The following is a 22,491-nucleotide window of genomic DNA, read 5'->3' as shown; positions in this document are numbered from 1 at the left end:
ATATTGACCTCTTTAATCTAGCAATAATAGATACTTATAAGATAGTTTTTGGAGCATTATGATTAACATTATACGAACATTTCCGGAGCATTATCCGCTTAGTTATGCTCCGGATATGATGAAGCAGTTCGTCCAGTGATCATGAGAAAGAAAAAAAAGGAAAAAAAGGAAAAAGAAAGACATTTTTTAAACTTTTTCTTACACATTCGCTATCGCGGCGCGGGCTGGATTCCGCAGTAGGCCCATGCAGATTCTGCTCCGCTCGCCTCGATATTTTGCCGCAAAATGTTGCTGCGAAATCTTCGATATTTTGCCCAGCCTGGCACAAGAAACTCGATATATTGCTCCATTTTGTTCCGGAAAAACGTGTATTTTATCCAATTCCCGTACAATGTTTCATAAAATCGCAGGGTCGGTTCCCAAAACGGATTTCCACGGACGTGTCCCTGAGTTCTTCCGAAATCATTTGGATCCACAGTGAATCCCAGTGATATCGGTGACATGATCTCGTCCTGGGCTGTGTATCCAGCTGAAACAAAGAAATCCGTAGCGCTAACTGACAGCCTTCCAACTTGGAAGGTTCAAGGTTATGAAAAGACCAGTTAGTCGGTTAGCGCTACGGAGATGTGTTGAAGCTAGGTGTCAGGACGTCGAATGACTCAGTACTCTGTCAGTTTTGTGCCTAGTTATTGCACATTCTGACTGTATAGAGTATCCAGTTACAGTGATGGAGAGTTACTCTTAACTCGTATCCATATGTGCTTTTCTTTTCTACATCTCTAATTACTATCATTATTAATTTTAAAGAGTCGGCGTGGAGTAAGCAATTTTATTAGTGCAATTAAGAGTATAATAGATGCAGACATGGCCAGACAACAACGAGTTCATGGAATGTTTAAGGATTTTTAAGGATTTTTATGTTATTCAAAATCGATTTTCGTGTTCCACTCATCAGTGAAAAGTATTGGAACTAAGGGTACTGTGTACAAAAAAGAAAATTTTATAACAGCATATTAAAAGTACGAGCTTAGAAGTTGCGACTTCGGCGGTAATAGTCATGAAGTTGATTGTTCCAACTAGGAACACACGCTTCTTGCCGAACTTGACACTTGACTGACTCACGACTGCCATCCGGAGCACACGAGGAGCACGTCGCACCTTCCACTCGGCAAACCTGCAAGAAAGCACCACTCCCTGCTCAATACACAGGGAGAAACATCGTGTATTGAGCAGGGAGTGGTGCTTTCTTGCAGGTTTGCGGAGTGGAAGGTGCGACGTGCTCGTCGTGTGCTCCGGATGGCAGTCGTGAGTAAGTCAAGTGTCAAGTTCGGCAAGAAGCGTGTGTTCCTAGTTGGAACAATCAACTCCATGACTATTACCGCCGAAGTCGCAACTTCTAAGTTCGTATTATTGTCCCTCACGCGGACGTGCGACTACTTGTTGGAGGTGACAGCGTTGCGAATAGCTATACTGGCTCTCAACGTCTCTTTATCACAACTCCATGAGCGACTCTGACTAACGCTGCTACCTGGAGCTTCACGAGGTGTTCGTCGCGCTGGAAACAAAGCGTCTCTGTAAGTTTGTATCCCTGGTGATGGTTTGGCCTGGAGAGCAGTATATAAGTGGTGCTTTTCAGGCACAATCTTCCTCAGCCTACTCAAGCTCAACTGATGAGGGGTGAATTCCCCGAAACACCGTGTATTGAGCAGGGAGTGGTGCTTTCTTGCAGGTTTGCCGAGTGGAAGGTGCGACGTGCTCGTCGTGTGCTCCGGATGGCAGTCGAGAGTCAGTCAAGTGTCAAGTTCGGCAAGAAGCGTGTGTTCCTAGTTGGAACAATCAACTTCATGACTATTGCCGCCGAAGTCGCAACTTCTAAGTTCGTATTATTGTCCCTCACGCGGACGTGCGACTAGTTGTTGGAGGTGACAGCGTTGCGAATAGCTATACTGGCTCTCAACGTCTCTTTATCACAACTCCATGAGCGACTCTGACTAACGCTGCTACCTGGAGCTTCACGAGGTGTTCGTCGCGCTGGAAACAAAGCGTCTCTGTAAGTTTGTATCCCTGGTGATGGTTTGGCTTGGAGAGCAGTATATAAGTGGTGCTTTTCAGGCACAATCTTCCTCAGCCTACTCAAGCTCAACTGATGAGGGGTGAATTCCCCGAAACACCGTGTATTGATCAGGGAGTGGTGCTTTCTTGCAGGTTTGCCGAGTGGAAGGTGCGACGTGCTCGTCGTGTGCTCCGGATGGCAGTCGTGAGTCAGTCAAGTGTCAAGTTCGGCAAGAAGCGTGTGTTCCTAGTTGGAACAATCAACTTCATGACTATTACCGCCGAAGTCGCAACTTCTAAGTTCGTATTGTTGTCCCTCACGCGGACGTGCGACTAGTTGTTGGAGGTGACAGCGTTGCGAATAGCTATACTGGCTCTCAACGTCTGTTTATCACAACTCCATGAGCGACTCTGACTCACGCTGCTACCTGGAGCTTCACGAGGTGTTCGTCGCGCTGGAAACAAAGCGTCTCTGTAAGTTTGTATCCCTGGTGATGGTTTGGCTTGGAGAGCAGTATATAAGTGGTGCTTTTCAGGCACAATCTTCCTCAGTCTACTCAAGCTCAACTGATGAGGGGTGAATTCCCCGAAACACCGTGTATTGAGCAGGGAGTGGTGCTTTCTTGCAGGTTTGCCGAGTGGAAGGTGCGACGTGCTCGTCGTGTGCTCCGGATGGCAGTCGTGAGTCAGTCAAGTGTCAAGTTCGGCAAGAAGCGTGTGTTCCTAGTTGGAACAATCAACTTCATGACTATTACCGCCGAAGTCGCAACTTCTAAGTTCGTATTGTCGTCCCTCACGCGGACGTGCGACTAGTTGTTGGAGGTGACAGCGTTGCGAATAGCTATACTGGCTCTCAACGTCTGTTTATCACAACTCCATGAGCGACTCTGACTCACGCTGCTACCTGGAGCTTCACGAGGTGTTCGTCGCGCTGGAAACAAAGCGTCTCTGTAAGTTTGTATCCCTGGTGATGGTTTGGCTTGGAGAGCAGTATATAAGTGGTGCTTTTCAGGCACAACCTTCCTCAGCCTACTCAAGCTCAACTGATGAGGGGTGAATTCCCCGAAACACCGTGTATTGAGCAGGGAGTGGTGCTTTCTTGCAGGTTTGCCGAGTGGAAGGTGCGACGTGCTCGTCGTGTGCTCCGGTTGGCAGTCGTGAGTCAGTCAAGTGTCAAGTTCGGCAAGAAGCGTGTGTTCCTAGTTGGAACAATCAACTTCATAATTATAAGTGTGAACAAAAAGAAGCGCTAAAGTTGTTCTCGTAGCTGGTTATCAGATGTAAGTGTTGTGTCATGTTGTCATGTTTTTTTTTTTTTTATGTTCGCACTTTTAATTATGCTGTTTAATGTTCTTTTTTTGTACACAGTACCCTCAGTTCCGATACTATTCACTGATGAGCGGAACACGAAAATAGATTATGAATAGCATAAAAATCCTTAAAATTCCATGAACTCGTAGTTGTCTGGCCATGTCTGCATCTATTATACTCTTAATTGCATTACTATTATTATTTTAATATAGCTATGAATAGGATGAAGACCGCAGACATCACGCAACTACGTTACTTGTTTGACATGTATTACTGTGTATTTTATAACAAAAATATTATTGAAAACCCAGAATCGATTTTCTCGTTCCTATCATCAGTGGGAAAAAACGGAACTAAGGATACAACCAAAGAAACTGAAGTTAAGTACTGTAAATAGAAAGGAGTTAGAAATAACATCAAGATACAAATGCAATAAAACCACTAGAGGAAACGCAAGAAAGGTAACAAGATTACATAACCAAAGGCGAGAAGGCACTGAACGAAGTGTCAACCTACGAATACAACTTCAGTGCAACAATGTGCTCTTTCTGCTTACACAAAACAGGCTTATGAATACGTATACAAACTGCCTCTAGGACTTTCAACTGTTGGACATAACGCGCACGACACAGTACAGAGAAATGAGAGTCATCATACACACCAAGACAGTCAGGACGAGATAACAAGTGTAGATACACAGCTGACTTCTTACGATCAACACATTCATCCGCCTCATCTCGCTCCTTCCCACCCGACTCCGACTCGTCCATCTCATCGTCCTCTTCCTCGTTCCGCTCGTCATCCTCACGATCATCATCACCACCATCATCTGCCTCGTCCTCTGTCTCCTCACCAACTGTTTCGTCATCCAATTCCTCTTCCATCCTCTGATCATCCGTCCCATCCTCCGTTTCAGTACAGACCACTTGTCTCCCATTTGCTAGCTGCTCGTCCCGTGAGCGGAGTTGTTCCTCCAGATCCGCTTCACTCACTGACTCATGATACTGCTCGACCCTCCTCCTGTTGGTACTGTCCACAACGCGCGGTCCCTGGCCGTTTCTGGCATAGATCTCTGTGCAGTGGTTTGCTGTTGCCCTCCGAGGTCTCTGGATTAATGTGTTATAAAATACACAGTAATACATGTCAACAGTAACGTAGTTGCGTGATGTCTGCGGCCTTCATCCTATTCATAGCTATATTAAAATTGTTATCTCCACGTAGGTTTTACAAGAAATCGGAGGCGGATAATACTTTAATAACGAAGGTACGTGTTGGGTCGTAAGTATCCACGCAAACACACATCCAGTCAAAATAAGGCACTTGTCAAAGTATCCGAACGTTTTCGGTCCCTTCTCATCAAGGATTATACAAGGAATGGCTCAATTTGGAAAGACTAAAACTTATATAGCGTAAAGATATGAGATAACAACACTCGTGACAAGGTGGAAAAAGTATCAAGTTCAGCACGACACAAAACTCGAACGAAATAATAATAGCGACAAAAACATAGTGAGCAAATTAAGTTACATTGTTAACACCTCGACGAGGAGTAACACCAAACAATTGTAGCGACAACACATTTTCTTTCTGTACGCAAAGTTCAGGATCTAACTTACGGATATCCAAAGCTTCTAACACGGCCAGAGGCAACGCACATCTACCACGTGACAATATTGAGAACACATTATCACTGTACAACTCACGACAATTGGTACGGGCTGACAGATGTTGCTTAATGGACGAAGTGCGATTCTTAGCTCCGTTGTACGTGCGTCCTCACCAGTCCGTATTTTTACTTGGCTGCGCGTAACCCTTCCCGACGCTGACAGATCCTTTGTCAATTTCGGTGGTTTACTTGTCGGTCTTTCACCATCTTTCACACTGTTCTCAGCTGGACCCTGCCCTACACACGCGGAGGTGGACGGGCATGCAGTGACATCTTCACAGGAAGAGGAAGATCCACCGATGGACTGGAAAGCACATTTTGGAGGACGACCACGGCACCCAACGGAGCTAAGAATCGCACTTCGTCCATCAAGCAACATCTGTCAGCCCGTACCAATTGTCGTGAGTTGCACAGTGATAATGTGTTCTCAATATTGTCACGTGGTAGATGTGCGTTGCCTCTGGCCGTGTTAGAAGCTTTGTATATCCGTAAGTTAGATCCTGAACTTTGCGTACAGAAAGAAAGTGTGTTGTCGCTACAATTGTTTGATGTTACTCCTCGTCGAGGTGTTAACAATGTAACTTAATTTGCTCACTATGTTTTTGTCGCTATTATTATTTCGTTCGAGTTTTGTGTCGTGCTGAACTTGATACTTTTTCCACCTTGTTACGAGTGTTGTTATCTCATATCTTTACGCTATATAAGTTTTAGTCTTTCCAACTTGAGCCATTCCCTGTATAATCCACGTAGGTTATTACTATTATTATTATTATTATTATTGTAAAAGAGAAAAGGACATATGGATACGAGTTTAGAGTAACTCTCCATCACTGTAACATGACACTATATACAGTCATAAAGTGCAATAACTATGTCCTTTTCTCTTTTACATTTATTTATGGCTCAACATCCGAGTTTCAAATTATTATTATTATTATTATTATTATTATTATTATAGACAACACCTCATGGCATGAGATGAAAATCAGCCAGTACGGGAGATGTGGGTGTTAACCAACCATGGTGAATAAAAGAAGAAAAGTAATGATCAAGACGGAGAAGCATGGGAGGGACAGGTGATGGTGAATCTAGTGAGCATATTTAAATGTGTCCAGGGTACCGGCATTGCGCGTAGTAGCGGACAGCGCAAGCCAAGCAGAGTAGGCAACAAAGAGTGGAGAATGTACAAGGGAGGACGTTTTAGCCAAGGGGAGGGCAACAGAGCATCTTGTCTGGGAGCCATCTGTGATTCGGAACCAGTTATACACGCTAAGATAAGGAGGATGTAGAGCTAGTTTAAATTTGTGAGCAAAAGTGCAAAATAATGTTTGACGGTGGGTCGACAGTGGGCAAGCATTTGCAAGGACCTATTATTATTATTATGCACACACTCATGGCCCAGGCCAATCAAGGAGGAGGTGAGGGCGATTATAGCCAGCTGTTGTGAACCCTCTAAGATTCTCTAAATTGTCAGGATCGTACGACCACACGGCACGAGGACAACACTTTTCCTTTTAGACAGTATATTTCACTTCATCGAATAATTAACAATGAACACTAATAACATCAGCTATTTATAGCATGCAAAACAGCGTACATGCAAAACATACGCATATGAAACTGGACATAACAGCGTATACAGCAAAACGCACACAACGCATATAGCGTATGCCATGCAGCAACATCAGCGGTACGGCGGAGTCAAAATACAACATTTCAACGAATACCATGCCATAAGCGCGAAGGCCTTTCCCAATTGGGAACTGGTGGTTTACAACATTCTCCCCACCAAAGGGCTTCTCACCGCCGTACAACAGTGCACACAAGTCAAAAACGATCCGGGGCTCTGACTACGCGCCCAGAACGCGTCATCTCCTGCTGCCGTGGTGGTGGTAACGGTGCTGACGGTTCATACGCTGGCTGCTGAGGGACGATAGCAGGTTGAGCGGTATCGGCAAGCCCAGGAGCCACGTCCTGTGACGATACTTCTAATGGCACTAACCTTTGGATCGGCCTCAACAGGGTACTGGTACTCAACTTAACCTTGGCAACACGACGCTTACCATCTCGACCAGGGAATAACTCGATAACAAAGACATCGAGAACAAAGACAACATCACCCATAGCTAAAGGCCGCGACATGGTCTGTTGGTGCTTGTTCAGCTGACTTAGGTACTCCACCTCCCAACGATTCTTGACATGCTCCAGTGTCCGACTGAGGTAACGCAATCTCGATGACATCTGCGCAGCGTCCAGGGTACCTGCTGGCTTCTCTGACGACATCCAGATGTAATACCCATCATCATTGCAGGGGTTACTGGTGGCTCATCCAGGCTATCAGACACATAAGTTAGCGGACGACTATTCACCACTGCTTCAACCTCATACACGAGGGTCTCAAGCTCCTGGACCTTCAGAAACGCTGTTCCCATTACCTTTTTCAAGGCACTCTTCACTGTACCAACCATTCGCTCATAGAAGCCTCCATGCCATGGTGCAGCTGGAGGATTGAACATCCATGGCACACTCAGTTTGTCAGATGCCGCCTTGAACGTTGTAGCGTTGTCAGACCTGATCCGAGACGGCAAACTACGTCTCGCGACAAACTTCCGAAATGCCATCAAGAATGACTCGGTACTTAAACTATCGACCACCTCCAAGTGAACTGCTCTGGTGGTGGCACACACAAACAATGCTATCCATACCTTCGGAGATGACTCACCACGGCGCACGTACAACGGACCAGCATAGTCGATGCCGGTAGTTGCGAACGGCCTCTCGTGAACAACTCGGTCTTCTGGCAGCGGCGGGCAGACTTCTGAGGCAGCCTTAGGCCGCGGTCACACCGAGCTCGATTCAGCCGTTCAGCCGAAACAAGCGCTTGTTTACGTCACTATTACCATGGAAATGGCTGAAAAATGTCCTACAAGCGACTTTCAGCCGTGGCTGACTCTCAGCCGTTTTTTTTCGGCTTGTTTCAGCCACAGCTTGTACAAGCGGCTGAAAGCCGAAATTCAAAAAAATTGAGTGCGCTTGGAGCTCCGGAGCACACCATGTAGCTAGTTGACATGATGAACTGATATTGATGTTCTTTCTTGTGTCCGTGGAACCGTCCTATCCCTGTGCCTTTGGTTTTGACCGTGAGTCTGTCTACCCCAACTACACTGTATTCAGTTTGATTTGGATTTTGTCCGACGACCATGGATTTCTGCCGCTGTGCCTCTAGACTGCTGCGTAGATTGTTGGAGCTGTGGTTTGAGGCCAAGACAAGGCACCACACTCACGACCGAATTCATGAAGAAAGCGGGGTACGAAGAAGAGAGTGGATTGCAACTGAGTTCAATAAAGGCAACCGGCGGGGCAGAAAGCTCGACATCAGGAAACACCACCCGAGCCATCGCGTCCATGCACACCGAACAAATAAAAGGAGCACGACTTCGCAATTCAGAATCCGGGTTTCCTTTGCTTCTTCATCAAAACTGAACACTAGAACAAGTACAGTTTTAGATCGCGAACGTTCTGCTCTCCAGTTTCTTGCCAACATTGGTGTGTTTCGAGATATTCAAAATTTGGTCGGGTAAGAAAAACAAGCCATTCAAGCTTTGCACTGAAAGTCTGGTGTGACCGCGTCACAGGGATCACGCAAGCCAGCTGAGAGCCAGCGATAACAAGCCCAAAGTGGCTTGTTTCGGTGTGACCGGGGCCTAAGCCTTGTAGCGGCGGCATGTAACACATCGCTGAGTAATGTTGCGTAGCGCTCGTCGACCACCGATAATCCAGAATTTCTGACGGATGAAGGACAAGACTCCTTCTACACCTTGGTGCATCCTTTCAACATGCTTTTTCTCCAACAGCAACTCGGTCAGATGATGTTTGCCTAACAGGACTGGGTGCTTGGCTCCTGACTGCGAATCAGGAGATTCCAGGTTCGTATCCTGGCGTGGTCGCCAAATGTTGTGAACCCTCTAAGATTCTCTAAATTGTCAGGATCGTACGACCACACGGCACGAGGACAACACTTTTCCTTTAGACAGTATATTTCACTTCATCGAATAATTAACAATGAACACTAATAACATCAGCTATTTATAGCATGCAAAACAGCGTACATGCAAAACATACGCATATAAAACTGGACATAACAGCGTATACAGCAAAACGCACACAACGCATATAGCGTATGCCATGCAGCAACATCAGCGGTACGGCGGAGTCGAAATACAACATTTCACCGAATACCATGCCATAAGCGCGAAGGCCTTTCCCAATTGAGAACTGGTGGTTTACAACACCAGCCATGGCAAAAAAGAAGAAGAAGAAAAAAGAAGAAAGAAAAACAAGTGCAAATCAGAACAACAACAATAAAAGAAGAGATTGGGCTGCAAGTCAAGTTGTATTATTAGGTTTACGGGAAATGGTCCGAGAGATCACGAACAAAGGCAGAAATGTTTTCACATGATTGCATTTTTTGGGGAAGCGAGTCCCAGAGACAATAGCTAATGAAAACAGGCGAGCGACTCATTGAGTTATTTCTTGAAATAGGGAATCTAAATTTATTACGACTTGACGAAGAGGAGTTAAACCAGTTAACTGCATTTTGAATATGCATTGGGGCCTTCAGCAGTTTGATCTGATGGATAAATCTACAGCAGAGTCTGTTAATTATGGTTTGTAAAGGACAGGTTTTGCAATGAGAATACAGAATTGTTAAAGGGGAAGTTAAGGCAAAAATTAAAATTTCACCAGTTGTAGTCATCGGGGTGCTGAGTCGAATGGTCTTGGTCCGAGAAAGCTGAGACGCTCCCTTCCTACTTGAATCCCAATCGAACTCGCGCACTCCCACCGAAACTGGGTGACTGCGCCCTACTAGATGGGGATTTGTATGCAAAATGTCACTAAAAGCGCCATTTCGTTCTTATAAAAGCACGGATGACCGCGATTGGCCCATATGTTGTAGTCTTTTGGACGCTGAGTCGACTGGTTTTGGTCCGAAAAGGCTGCGATGCAGCGTTCCTCCTTTATTCCCAATCGAACATGGTTGAACAAGCGGTCACGTGCTCCTGCGTACACCAGTCAGCGGGTCACCGTGCCTGCAGGGTACAACTTACTAGCCTGTTTGACCTTTTTTGGGTGCAGTCCTGTCACTCGAGTTGAACTCGAGTTGAACCTTGGTGTGAAAGTTGTCGCCTGCTGGCGGTGTGACCGGGTGATTTGGGCACCCAGGAGCACGTGACCACTTGTTCAACCATGTTTGATTGGGAATAAAGGAGGAACGCTGCATCGCAGCCTTTTCGAACCAAAACCAGTCGATTCAGCGTCCAAAAGACTACAATATATGGGCCAATCGCGGTCATCCGTGCTTTTATAAGAACGAAACGGTGCTTTTAGTGACATTTTGCATACAATTCCCCATCTAGTAGGGCGCAGTCACCCAGTTTCGGTGGAAGTGTGCGAGTTCGTTTGGGATTCAAGCAGGAAGGAAGCGTCTCAGCTTTCTCGGCCCAAGACCATTCGACTCAGCACCCCGAAAACTACAACTGGTGAAATTTTAATTTTTGCCTTAACTTCCCCTTTAATGGGGTGTCAAGTGGTAAGCGAAATATCGCTCTCAAAATCCTGCGATGCATTATTTCAAGCCGCGGAAGCATTTCTGCTCCAACACTGCACCACACAATGCTACAGTATAAAATGATGGGTAAGATATAGGAGGCGTAGAAAGCCCGACGACATACTAGTGGTAAATGGCTCATGTGACTGTATGGAAGACCAACAGTGGAACTTGTTTGGTGCTCGAGATACTCCAGATGGTGGGCCTGAGTCAAAGATGACTCCAAGGTGTTTGTGGTGGCTAACAGTTGGGATGGGCGTCCGGTCGTCAGGGAAGTGGAATAGGTACTGGTCCATGTAGGAAAGATCGGAACGCGGTTGAGGTGGAATGCACAATATGACAGTCTATCCAGCATTCGGTCGAAGTTTCCAGAGATGCATCCATTCAACCACTGAGCAAATTTCCGACTGCAAAGAATTACACGCCATGGGCAGGGCAAGTTTAGATGCCACAAGGGTAGTATCATCGGCGTACAGGGAGGTATTTGGAACGCGAGTTTTAAAAGTCATTTACATAGAGCAAGAAGAGAAGAGGCCCAAGTATTGAGCCCTGTGGCACACCGGAACATACTTCGAGCGTTTGGGACAGCGAGCCTGACACCCTGACCTGTTGGATCCGGAAGGATAGGTAGCTTTCGAGCCACCGCAGAACATTGCCACCGATGTTAAAGGAGGCGACTTTGGCCAACAAACCACGGTGCCACACTGTATTAAAGGCCTTTGATAGGTCGAAGAAACAAACTAGGCTAAAGTTGTGCTGATGTCTGCGTTTCAACAGGTTCTGAGTAAAGCGTGCAAGTTGCCACGCGGTAGAATCTCCTTTGCGGAATCCAGACTGGGCTGGAGATAGTAGAGGATTTACATGGGCATACAATTGGTCGTACATGACGCGCTCACACAGTTTAGATATTGCAGAAAGGAGGGATATAGGACGGTAATTTGTTGGATCGGATTTGCTGCCCTTATTTTTGTAAATGGGGACAACAACGGAGCGTTTCCAGACAGATGGAAAAACACGAGATGAGAAGGACAGATTAAAAATTAAACTCAGTGGATCGCAGATTGACGGACCAAGGATCTTTAGTAGTTCGTTTGTGATACCATCCAGGCCAGCTGCCTTGCGCAGCTTGAGGCGTTTGATGTACTTGGCAACGCTGGTAGGAGTTGTTCTAATGTCTGTGAAGAAGGAGGTGCTATCAGCATCAGCAATGGGCGGGATAGTCCACTCTGGATTGTTGGAGGTGCCAAATGCTACGAACTGCTTGTTGAAAACATTTGCAATGTCAGAAGGTGACGTAAACGTTTCATCCTGAACAGTTAGTTGCTTAGTGGGCTGTCGCTGGCTGGGTGGTGAACGTAATGATCGGATAACGGTATGTAGCGTTGGCCGTGATGTTGGCGTTGTGGCATGTGAGTGCAGTGTAAGGGAGTTAGCGTAAGCACGGTGCTCTGAGCGGGAGAGAAGGCGGGTGTTGTTCCGTTCTGTCTTGTATCTGGCCTGATTTGCGGGTGTTGGGAATTTTTTGTACGGACTGAATGCATCACGCTTGCGTTTGATCTGAGCTCGCAGGGCTGGTGTCAGCCAGGGAGGTTGGGAAAATTGTGGGCGATTGGATGGCTGTCGGATGCAGCGCATAGGAACGTTCGACGATATTATGTTCATCAGTATATGGTTAAGTAAGTCCACTGAATGGGATGGGTTACCAAGAGGAATTTGGAGCTCGCTGAACCAATCGATAGTCGATAAGCACTGGCCAACGAGGGACCACTCTTCGTAGGCTCTGAGGGATGTATCGAATGAAGAAAAGTTGAACTGACTTGGTTTGTCTGGGATGGCAACACTTCGTGTGTCTCGCTGACCTTGTAATTGGAGTCTGGCGAGGACAATGTCGTGGTCGGAGGTACCCAGCGGTGCGGCAGTTGAGAGGTTAGAAAGAAGTAGTGGGTGGTTGGTTATAACCAGGTCTAACGCACTGGCATGACCACTGTGTTGGGAGTAATGCGTGGGAAAGGTAACGAGCTGTGATAGGGAGAGCATTTGAAGCAGACAAAGCAGTTGATGACCAACCGCATCTGTGGTCGATCCATACCATTCCGAGCAACGAGCGTTGAAGTCCCCAGAGACGAGAAGCATGGAATCGGGCATAGATAAGCGTTGCAAGATGGATTGAAATTGAGTAAGGAAATTATCGGTTTGGCGGTGTGTCAATGATGGCAGCCTATACACCGGTCCTAAATAGAGTTTGGTGAGCTGAGAGTTGGAAGATAGGGTAAATTCAAGCCACGCTGCAGCCTCCAGATCGGGAAGGTGCAGGTCAGTCCGGTGACAGACTTTAATAAATATTCCAGTGCAGTGGACTAAAATAGCCACCCCACCGTAGCCCCGTAAATCATTCCTGTTGTGCCGGTTTTCCTGTGTTGGCCGGTCCCTGCGGTAACAGTCATAGCCAGGAACTGTGAGAGGCTGGCTTGCGGATAGCCATGTTTCTGTGAGACAGACAACTAGGGGGTTGTATGTCATAAGAAAATCCGCAAGATCGGCCAGTTTGTTATTTATGGAGCGAGCATTTATTGTGGCTACAGTATAGTCGAATAGATCAGCATTTGCGTGTGAAGTTGTGTGCGTGGTTGTGGGTGCAAGACGGAAAGGTAGAGCCAATGGGTTGAGTGTTAAACTCATTGTTTCTCGTCTGTTGAGTAGCGACGCTGGTCTACACTGCCTAAAGTGCGATCATCATCGGATTTAAATTTCCAGGGTCGGGCAGAGACGTTTGACGGCCAGAAGTCGGGTTTGCTGACTGTATCCATGTCCTTTGCGTCTATCAGCACATGTGCAAAAGCGGCAATGCGTGCACATGCTACGAGATTGAGTTTAATAATAATAATAATAAAAAACAATGACCTTGATCCTGCAATGCAGTACAATGCGGTATAGGCTAAAGCATAATACTAGAATTACAAGGATATGTCGTACATGAAGAGAAACTATTGCGTGGAGAACACGATCAATAGATTGTAGACCTCCTAACCGGTCTATGATCTACACATATACACGAGGTCCCTTGTTGTAATATATTTATACCTCTCCATGCGCAAGCTCAAGGGCAAAAAGGAGTGAATATAGCTTTAGGGAAAGAAAGCTATAATTATTCACTCCTTTTTAGAGAAAGAAGGCTATATTCACTCCTTTTTAGAGAACGAAAGCACCTTAGTGGTGTATACACCTCCTTAGTGGTGTATATTGAACAGTTTATATGGTAATTTATAAACTTCATGGGAGATCTGGTATATGAGTGTGGGTTTATATTAGGGCTCAAACGGTCACGGTTTTACCCCTGACGGTTAACTGCTAAGCTAACGGTCGGTTAACCGGTTATAACCTATAAGCCACGGCAATCCTGCGGACTCGTTTTTAACCGTATATTTGACTATACTCATTCAAAAAATGTAAACTATTCAGTACAACGCACACTTGTACATTCTCTTGCATGCTCATTCATACATACTCTCACACCAAGAGACCAGATATGACCGAGTTGACAGCCCAGAAATTGCGTACGCGTGCGACAGCCCGCGAAAGTGCACACTTTGCAACGACCTGATACTTGAAACATTGACTGAAAAGTTACTGCGTAACCGTTATCTTTATCGGTTAACCGTTAATTCTTCGTAACCGGTCTGCAACCGGTTAATCGGACTAATCGTTTGAGCCCTAGTTTATATGGAGTGAGGTATAATTCTCGATATACACGAGGTCCCTTGTTATAATATATTTATAACTCTCCATGCGCAAGCTCAAGAGCAAAAAGGAGTGCATATGGCTTTCTTTCTCTAAAAAAGAGTGAATATAGCTTTAGAGAAAGAAAGCTTTATTCAAATAATCTACGTGGAGATAATAATTTTAATTTAATCATAGCTATGAATAGGATGAAGGCCGCATACATCGTTACTTGTTTGACATAATTATGTCCAACAGTTGAAAGTCCTTGAGGCAGTTTGTATACGTATTCATAAGTCTGTTTTGTGCAAGCAGTACGAGCACGTTGTTGCACTGAAGTTGACACTTCGTTCAGTGCCTTCTCACCTTTGGTAACGTAATGTTGTTGCCTTTTTGCGTTTCCTCTAGTGGTTTTATTGCATTTGTATCTTGATGTTATTTCGAACACCTTTCTCTTTAGAAATGTAAAGGACATATGGATACGAGTAACTCTCCATCACTGCAACTGGATACTATATACAGTCAGAAAGTGCAATAACTAGGCACAAAACTGACAGAGTACTGAGACATTCAACGTCCTGACACCAAGCTTAAACACATCTCCGTAGCGCTAACCGACATCCTTCCAACTTGGAAGGTTGAAGGTATTGGTGGGCCATGTGGCCTCTCGCGCAATGCGTCCCATGAACTGGACCAAGTGGGCCATGGGAAGCTCCAAGGCCATAGATCTACTTGTCCAAATATCGATCTGTCTACTCCTTTGTTGGCGACGAGTGCACGTACTGTCTGTAGCAGGGTGTTGTCAAAAACGGGATTTTACGACTTTCTGGTCTCTACACCTTTTCAAACATTGGTGGGCCATGTGGCCTCTCGCGCAGTGCGTCCCATATGGACTTCAGTCAAAGAAGAACTGTATACTGTGTACAAACCATTGAGCTTGACCAAGAGGAGAGCTCCAGATAAGGGCGTGCTTGTCCAAAAATTGATATGATTTCTTTCCATTTACGTCTACACCATGGCGGAGGATGGAGGAATCCGCATTGGAACTAAAAAGCGAGCGGTGTCCAAGACGAAGGACAGAAACGCCGAGAGTTTTTGGTCGTCCTTCGACGAAATAAAGAAAGTCTGCAAGCTGAAGGCAGAGAACCCGAAGTGGGGGAAACGTTAAATCGCAAGTCATCTGGCAGAACAATCGACGACAGTGTCAATCTCCACAGTACAGAGGTACTACGAGACTTTCTTGTTTGACTTGGAGGAAGACTGCCTATTCCACAAGTCCACGGAGCTCACAGAGATCCATCGTCGGTAAGTCAATATTAATTTGATTCTATAATTATTTGGTACATTTATTGTACATTTTACAGTTTGAATTTTAGTACGTCCATGAACCTGCGTGGTCACCTTTCACATGTCAGGATCCTTTGATAACCTTTTTCCGTGGTACTGTACATAATAGGAACTCGAAAACGCACGTTTAGATAGCTGGGTGAATGTGAATTCTTCATGAGTTTACAAAAATATGGGAGATCACATCCAAATTAGGAATACAATACAATGTCATAGTCTAGTTTTTAATGGTCATGTCCTTGATCGCTTGCAGTTGTGTCACTCGCCAGTCGCTTATTGACCTCATCATCAGTGAGCACGAGCACGACCATCGCCAGGAGGAGGCCTGTTACAACACGCTGCGGGCTAACTATTATCCAGGTTAGTTTATTCTGAAGCTCACTCTATAGTGTAGTCAGCGATGTTGTGCATGTTTTTTTAATTGCTGTTATGTGGCATAAAAGAGCTAATTATTGCCATATATCTGCTCATGTATTCATTGGTTTGCCATATGTTTATGTGTGTTTTTTTTTATATGCAGTTGTGCGTGACACAGTTTTAGCATTATTTAAGACAAACGTCAACTGCACTGCTTGCCATCGACAGGCACCTCTACCGAAAACCACCCTCACACGGCGCAGCATCTTGGCTAACTACCCCAACAGTAGGTGGCAAATGGACTTGAAGAAGCTGCCGAGTGTACGGGGTTACGAGTACTGCTGCAATGTGGTGGACTGCTTCTCCAGGTGAGTAGCTCACAGTGCAACTTGTCTCTACAGTGTCAACACAATGTAATGTGGATAGGACGTGCAATGCTTGTTTTAAGTTAACTGAAAATGAATTGCCATATCAATTTGAAAAAGTGATTTCTATGCCTTTCCATGTGATTGATTTCAATTTGTGTAAAATTTAGGTTTGCTATGGGTGGCCCTATCAAGAGCAAGAGCGCTAAGGACGTCTGCAATGTTATTGTCAGCTGTATGTACAGGTGAGCTTGCCTTTTATGTATTTAAAATTGTCTGTTGTATTTCATTTAGTGTTTACTTACGTTGTGCTAATTGACTCGTTATTCATTGCACCCCATGTCCTTTTGTGTGTTAGGTGGCATGATGGGTGATAACTTACAATAACTCTGGATTCCTGTGTATGCGTGCGTGTATGTGTACATGGGTGTTTGTGTGTGTGTGTGTGTGTGTGTGCGTGTGCGTGCGTGTGTGTGCGTGTGTGTGTGTATTGCTCATAGGTATGGTGCACCTCGTATATTGCAGACTGACAATGGCAGAGAGTTTAATAACTCTAGTCTAGCAGCTGTCATGGACGAAATGCGTGCACTGAAGATTAATGGACGGCCGTACCATCCGCAATCACAAGGTCGTGTCGAGCGTCTTAATCAGACGCTAGCCAATTTTCTCCGCCGGGACCTCCAGAAGGAACCCGATTGGCCCTCTCGTCTGGAGTACTTTTACTTCACCTACAATTGCAGGTACCATCTCTACACTTACTACTTTCAAGTAGCTGAGTCTGTGCGTCAGGTGAACAAGACCGTGTAATCCGTAGAATAGTTCCGGTCTCATGATGAACGCTTTGGAGCATGAAACTTGAGTTGAGCTAATTCTGTCCGCCTAATTTTTGTCTGTAACTCCAGGGTCCATCGATCTCTCAAGGGAAAGTGCCCCATTGAGGTGTACTTGAGAAGGCCCAACTTCAGCATCTTTGTTGAGCCTTCTCGCACACAGCTGACTGAAGATGAACGCCAGTATCTGGATGAGGCTCACCTTGATATTGACGGTGACTCTGATGTTGACGATAGCAGTGAGTTTCATAATCTTGATTAGCAATATATCCTCTGCTTTCTCAACATGTATTTGTTGAAAGTACATGTACATGCATGCTGGCTGATCAGTTGTGTTCAGTCATTCTTTTAATTTTGGGGCTGTGTGTTTTGTGCGGTGGCTTGTAGGTGTATCCAGTGATGTGCTTGGAATCACGGGCCCAGCTTATGATGCCTCCCATGCCCTTGGAGGTACGCTCGCTGCTGCAAGCATCTGTGAGCCTGGGTTGGAGGTCGTTGATAGTAATCAGTGATGTCTCTAATGACTAGATCTTTATTCTACTTTTAATAATTATTGAACTTTTGTGGATATCATTAAATGTGGGTGTATTGTCCCTGGAGAGTGATTGTGTTATGTTTACGATCACTAACTATACTATTGTCTCCCTGTACAGATGTGTGTGGCAATGCCCTTAGCACAGCAGGTGCAACCTCATGTGCACCTAACTTTGAACTGGCAGCTGGTAAGTTGACAAAATAACGCTGATTATGATGACGTTGTGCTTTTCCAGTGTCATGTTGTTTGTTTACAAGCTGTTTGAGTTTATTTGTCTTATTCACGAATTGATGGTTCTTTTGTTTCCTGTATTTTTAGATTACGACATGGATCTTGAGCCTTTGGATTCTCAAACAATCAACACAGGAAACTCATATGAGTGTGGTACGTGTACAGAAAATTGAATTACGACAATATGATTTTTGTGAACTGTCACTAATGTAGTTACCATATTTCTATACTTTTGTATGCCAAATGTTTCTATTTCCACTCGAAATCGTGTGTCTTGCACTTGCTCCATTCATGTAGGTCCACACGTGCCTAGCACAGCCATATCAGCTGCATGTTCAGACTCAGCAACCTCGTGTGACCAAGGTAGGTTGCTTTATTCATTTTTTGCAGCACCATCTAACATGTGCTTGTACATACATAAGTCCTATGAGTGTGGTACGTGTACAGAAAATGGAATTACGGCAATATGATTTGTGTGAACTGGCAATGTAGCTACTTGATTTCTGTCCTTTGTTAAGAAAACGTTTCTACTTCCACCCTGAATATGGTGTCTTGCGCTTGCTTCATTCATGTAGGTCGACATGCGCCTACCACAGCCGTATCAGCTGCCTCTTCAACCTCACCAACCTCGTGTGACCAAGGTAGGTTGCTTTATTTATTATTTGACACACCATGTATTTTTAAACAGATTTCCTTGTCAATACCTATCTCACCTACAATGAGTATCTTCTTTTTTTAACAAGTGTGCATTTCATGAGTTTTTACCAATGTTTTATTTAATTGCGCTTTAATTCTTGTGTCTTTTCAGATGAAGCGTATGGTGACGCAGAGTCCTATCCTGTTGAACTTCAATGGGCGAATAACCCGGAGGGCCGGACAGAGCAGGCCCAGTATGCTGTGGGTGAAACCGTGTGGTTTTACCGCGCTGCCAATCTTGGCGGTGCTGCAGGTGTGGCTGCCCTTCGCCCACAGTGGCGCGAAGGTGTTGTCGTTCGCCATGATATGCAGGAGGGAGGATTCCTCCTGTATGAAGTTGAGGCCGATGATGGTGGAGCCAAAGCTTCCTTCGCAGGGGCTCATCTGCGGCCTCGTCACGTTTCCCCTGTGCACGTTTGGCACGACCAGTTTCTGGACCCCGTGCCAGAAGACTGGTACAGGGGTCCAGAGCCATACTGAGGACCCGCTCGCAAGCGGTATTATCGGTGATGATCTGTGTACATACTAGTACTACTAGAACTGTTCTTTCAATCTAACGAACACCTCGATAGGCATATTGCCTTTGGGTCATTTCATAATAATAACAATTCTCTGCATCAATTGTGCCTCTTTTCATTGTTCTTTTCTGTCCTGTAAATAAATCCTTGGCTCTCCATCAGAGCCTATTCCCTTTCCGGTTCCTGGTTCTTTCTTATTGTTTTCTTGCCGTGTGGGTGGGGGTGCCTGTGTGTGTGTTTTAATATTGGACTGTGTATAGTGAATGCCTAATTGCCTGGTGTTGTCCACGTTAAGACTCTTTATAGTTGATTTCAAAGTTTGGACTCTGTACAGTGGATTTTGGACCAGTGGACTCTATATAGGGTGAAGTCAATTGGCTGGACTCTATACAGGGAGTGATGTTTATCTAAACTTCGAGCTCACAGTTGGTTCCAAGTTTGGACTCCGTACAGTGGATTTTGGACCAATGGACTCTATATAGAGGTTGGACATCATATAGGGGCTGGACGCTCTACTGAGTCCAACATATATCTCCATATTCACCGCTTTAACTTGGAGTATATACTTTGCTATATTACCCACTTAGAGGTTGTAACTTTTCAACTTTCAAGGAACTTAGAAATTTTCTCTCCAATAGATGACTTGCACAAAGATTGTTTGGGGAGACGGGGCAAGTGGACCTTCTGACCCTGAGTCTGACTTCCCCACCTTTAGTTTTGAGTTCGTGACCGTTTGGCTTTTTGCCCGACGAACACTGAGCTAGTTTTTTGGCTAGAGAGTAGAGTTGTTTTGATTCGGCTTGTATCGTCATGCCGAAGCGCTGCTGCGCTCCTGAATGCACTAGCAGACAAGAGATGGAACTGCGACTCCCATACCATACGTTCCTTGTCGAGCCGGTGGGCCGGGAGGCAGAAAAATGAGGGAATATTATTTTAGTATCATTAGTGTAGGCTGCAACAAGCACATCGTGGTCCTGAAGTGTGACTACTTACACGCAGTGGAAGCGAAGTCAAGCACAACGAAAGTTTGTGGACGTCTGAGAAAGAACTCCATTCCCTTTTATTCGGCTGCACTAGCTCCATAACGACCCTCTCCTGAGGACAGACTGCGGAGAGGCCAGGAACCTGCCGAGTCACGAGTGGAAGCCCAAACCACGAAAATGAAGGGTGGAAGGACTGAGTGTGAGAGCCAGATGGCCATTAGTAGTACTTCAAGTAGTATCTGAGTTGAAGGAGAGAACAAGTGTGCTGAAGAAACGCTGCGAAGTCCTCAGGCCTGATGTGTACTAGCTACTATTGAAGTCTCACTTGTTCCGATATGAACATTTCCTCAGCCCTGACTCTGAGCAGCTGTATCTAGACTTGGACTTAGGCCAGAGACATAGCATTGTAAACCTTACTGAAGCCATATGTATCCAATGCCTGGCTCTAGTGAGAAAGCAGTTTGGCGCAGGCTCGCAAACTATGATTGAATCAGGGAGTGGTGGAAAGTCACATTATACCTCTCCGTGATTAGCTGGTAATGACGACGATGCGACTCTGGCTGGGTCTCATGGGAAAGTAACTTGCATACCTGTTTAGTTGCAACGAGGCAACGGTACCCCATGTACTGAAGGCATGATTGAACTACGTTTTATCTCCTCCTGGGAGAAGGTGGAACAAATGATGCCAGAGTGTGTCTGATACACATCACAGTCTGCTGGGTGTGCACATTATAGTGGACGTAACAGAACTGCGCTGCGAGGTACCTTCTGCGTTGGACCTACAGTTGAGTCACTACTCTTCTTACAAATTTTCATACAACGGTGAAAGGATTTGTTGGAGCATCATCAAACAGTGCATTCACCTTCATCATACATTGGCTCCGTTGCCTATAGCAGTTCACATTTTGACGGGGCGCGCTGGGACGATGCGGAAGGAGCGGCGGGAACCATTGGAGTGCTCATGATGGTGGTTAGCGGAGCCGGATGTGAGTGTCAGGAACGGGAACGCAACCGCACTACTATACAGATCAGGAAGCGATGGAAGAGTTGAGTCTGTTCAACCTGCCATGCCGTGTACAGGGACACAGGCGTAAAAATGGCTACATTTCGAATGTGAACTGGCGATGGCATTGTGTGGCGACGAACACAACTGCAACTGTTCAAATTTCAGCATTTCGAACATTATGCTTCCCATGATAACCCACTGAATGGCTCACATGACGGAGTTGGACATTATCAGGCTAGGATTATCATTTTGTTGGATTTATGGATAGTCCTTGAGTTTTCGGATGAAGTGCTTTGTCTTTTACCTGTCGTTCCTTTAGAATGGCGCAATGTCCATGGCTGCTTTCTTGTCTTCATAACAGACTGGTATAACCAGCATGATTCTGCTTTATTTGAGAAGAAATAAAACTTTTCTTTCGGAAACGAAGCCCAGAAACGTCAACCCCCATGGACTGTGCTTTATGACTCTCGTCCATCGACGTTAACTGTCACAATAACTGCTGCATGTATGTTGTGCTGTGCGAACCGTACAAGATTTTACAGCTCACCCACGCCTTCCCAACAGGCTCCTATATCCCGTACCGTTAGCGTTGCATTGAATATGAACTAGGCTAGCACAGTTATCCTTCGTTCTTTTGATGGCGGCGGGTAGCATGGAACTTGACGTGTTCTTGAGATTCTCGTGCAACACTTGCTGCTCCCGGATGCCATATTATTGGGTGCATCGAGGTTGCTTCTATGCTCACTGTTGTTTGGTAAAACAATTTTTTATAACTGTTTCACCGAAGAATAGGGCAAGAGTATTTTGGGTTGGTTTGGACGCCTGGCTTCTCTTCACATAATATACACTCGTGTACTTCCACTAGCCCTACAAGTGCACATGCATGACTCATGAGCTGCTGAAGACAGTGACGGTACTGATCATGCCGTGCACGGTTGATTCACGCTGACAAAAAAGTACACTGCAGACTGTGTAGGGTGCCCGCAGTGTAGCCTGGGTGCACAGGGTGCACTTGCCCCGTCTCATTCGCGGCTCGGATCTTTGTGCAAGTCATCTATTGAAAAAGAAAAAAATTGAGGAAAAGAAAGAAGTTTCAGCAGGAATCAAACCTGCAACCATAAGACTCCCAAGCACCTATCTTGACCATCAAGCCACCAGGGTGTTGATGCAGATGTTGGTTGAAAGATAGGTCTTAGGTCTTGAACACGCAATGCTACCTACACAACTTAGAAGTTGCGACTTCGGCGGTAATAGTCATGAAGTTGATTG

General features: G+C 45.5%; 1 protein-coding gene and 1 long non-coding RNA gene across 2 annotated transcripts; both read left to right on the top strand.

Moving 5' to 3' along the window:
- Positions 1–2,182: 2,182 nt before the first annotated feature.
- Positions 2,183–3,186, top strand: LOC135828412 (uncharacterized). Its single transcript, XR_010555657.1, has 3 exons — positions 2,183–2,265; positions 2,615–2,741; positions 3,091–3,186. It is a non-coding gene; the product is annotated as an uncharacterized LOC135828412 (long non-coding RNA).
- Positions 3,187–16,355: 13,169 nt separating this feature from the next.
- LOC135828693 (uncharacterized) lies at positions 16,356–19,195 on the top strand. The gene is made up of 10 exons (XM_065341114.1): positions 16,356–16,426; positions 16,594–16,668; positions 16,924–17,163; positions 17,326–17,492; positions 17,641–17,703; positions 17,907–17,975; positions 18,107–18,172; positions 18,317–18,382; positions 18,595–18,660; positions 18,828–19,195. Exons 1-10 carry the CDS (start codon positions 16,356–16,358, stop codon positions 19,193–19,195), a joined length of 1,251 nt encoding a protein of 416 aa, XP_065197186.1.
- The last annotated feature ends 3,296 nt before the right edge of the window (positions 19,196–22,491 follow it).

The sequence above is a fragment of the Sycon ciliatum genome, chromosome 12 (assembly GCF_964019385.1).
Source record: "Sycon ciliatum chromosome 12, ocSycCili1.1, whole genome shotgun sequence".
NCBI lineage: Eukaryota > Metazoa > Porifera > Calcarea > Leucosolenida > Sycettidae > Sycon > Sycon ciliatum.
The sequence above is the reverse complement of the archived record's forward strand: the minus strand, read 5'-3'. Positions and strand labels throughout refer to the sequence as shown.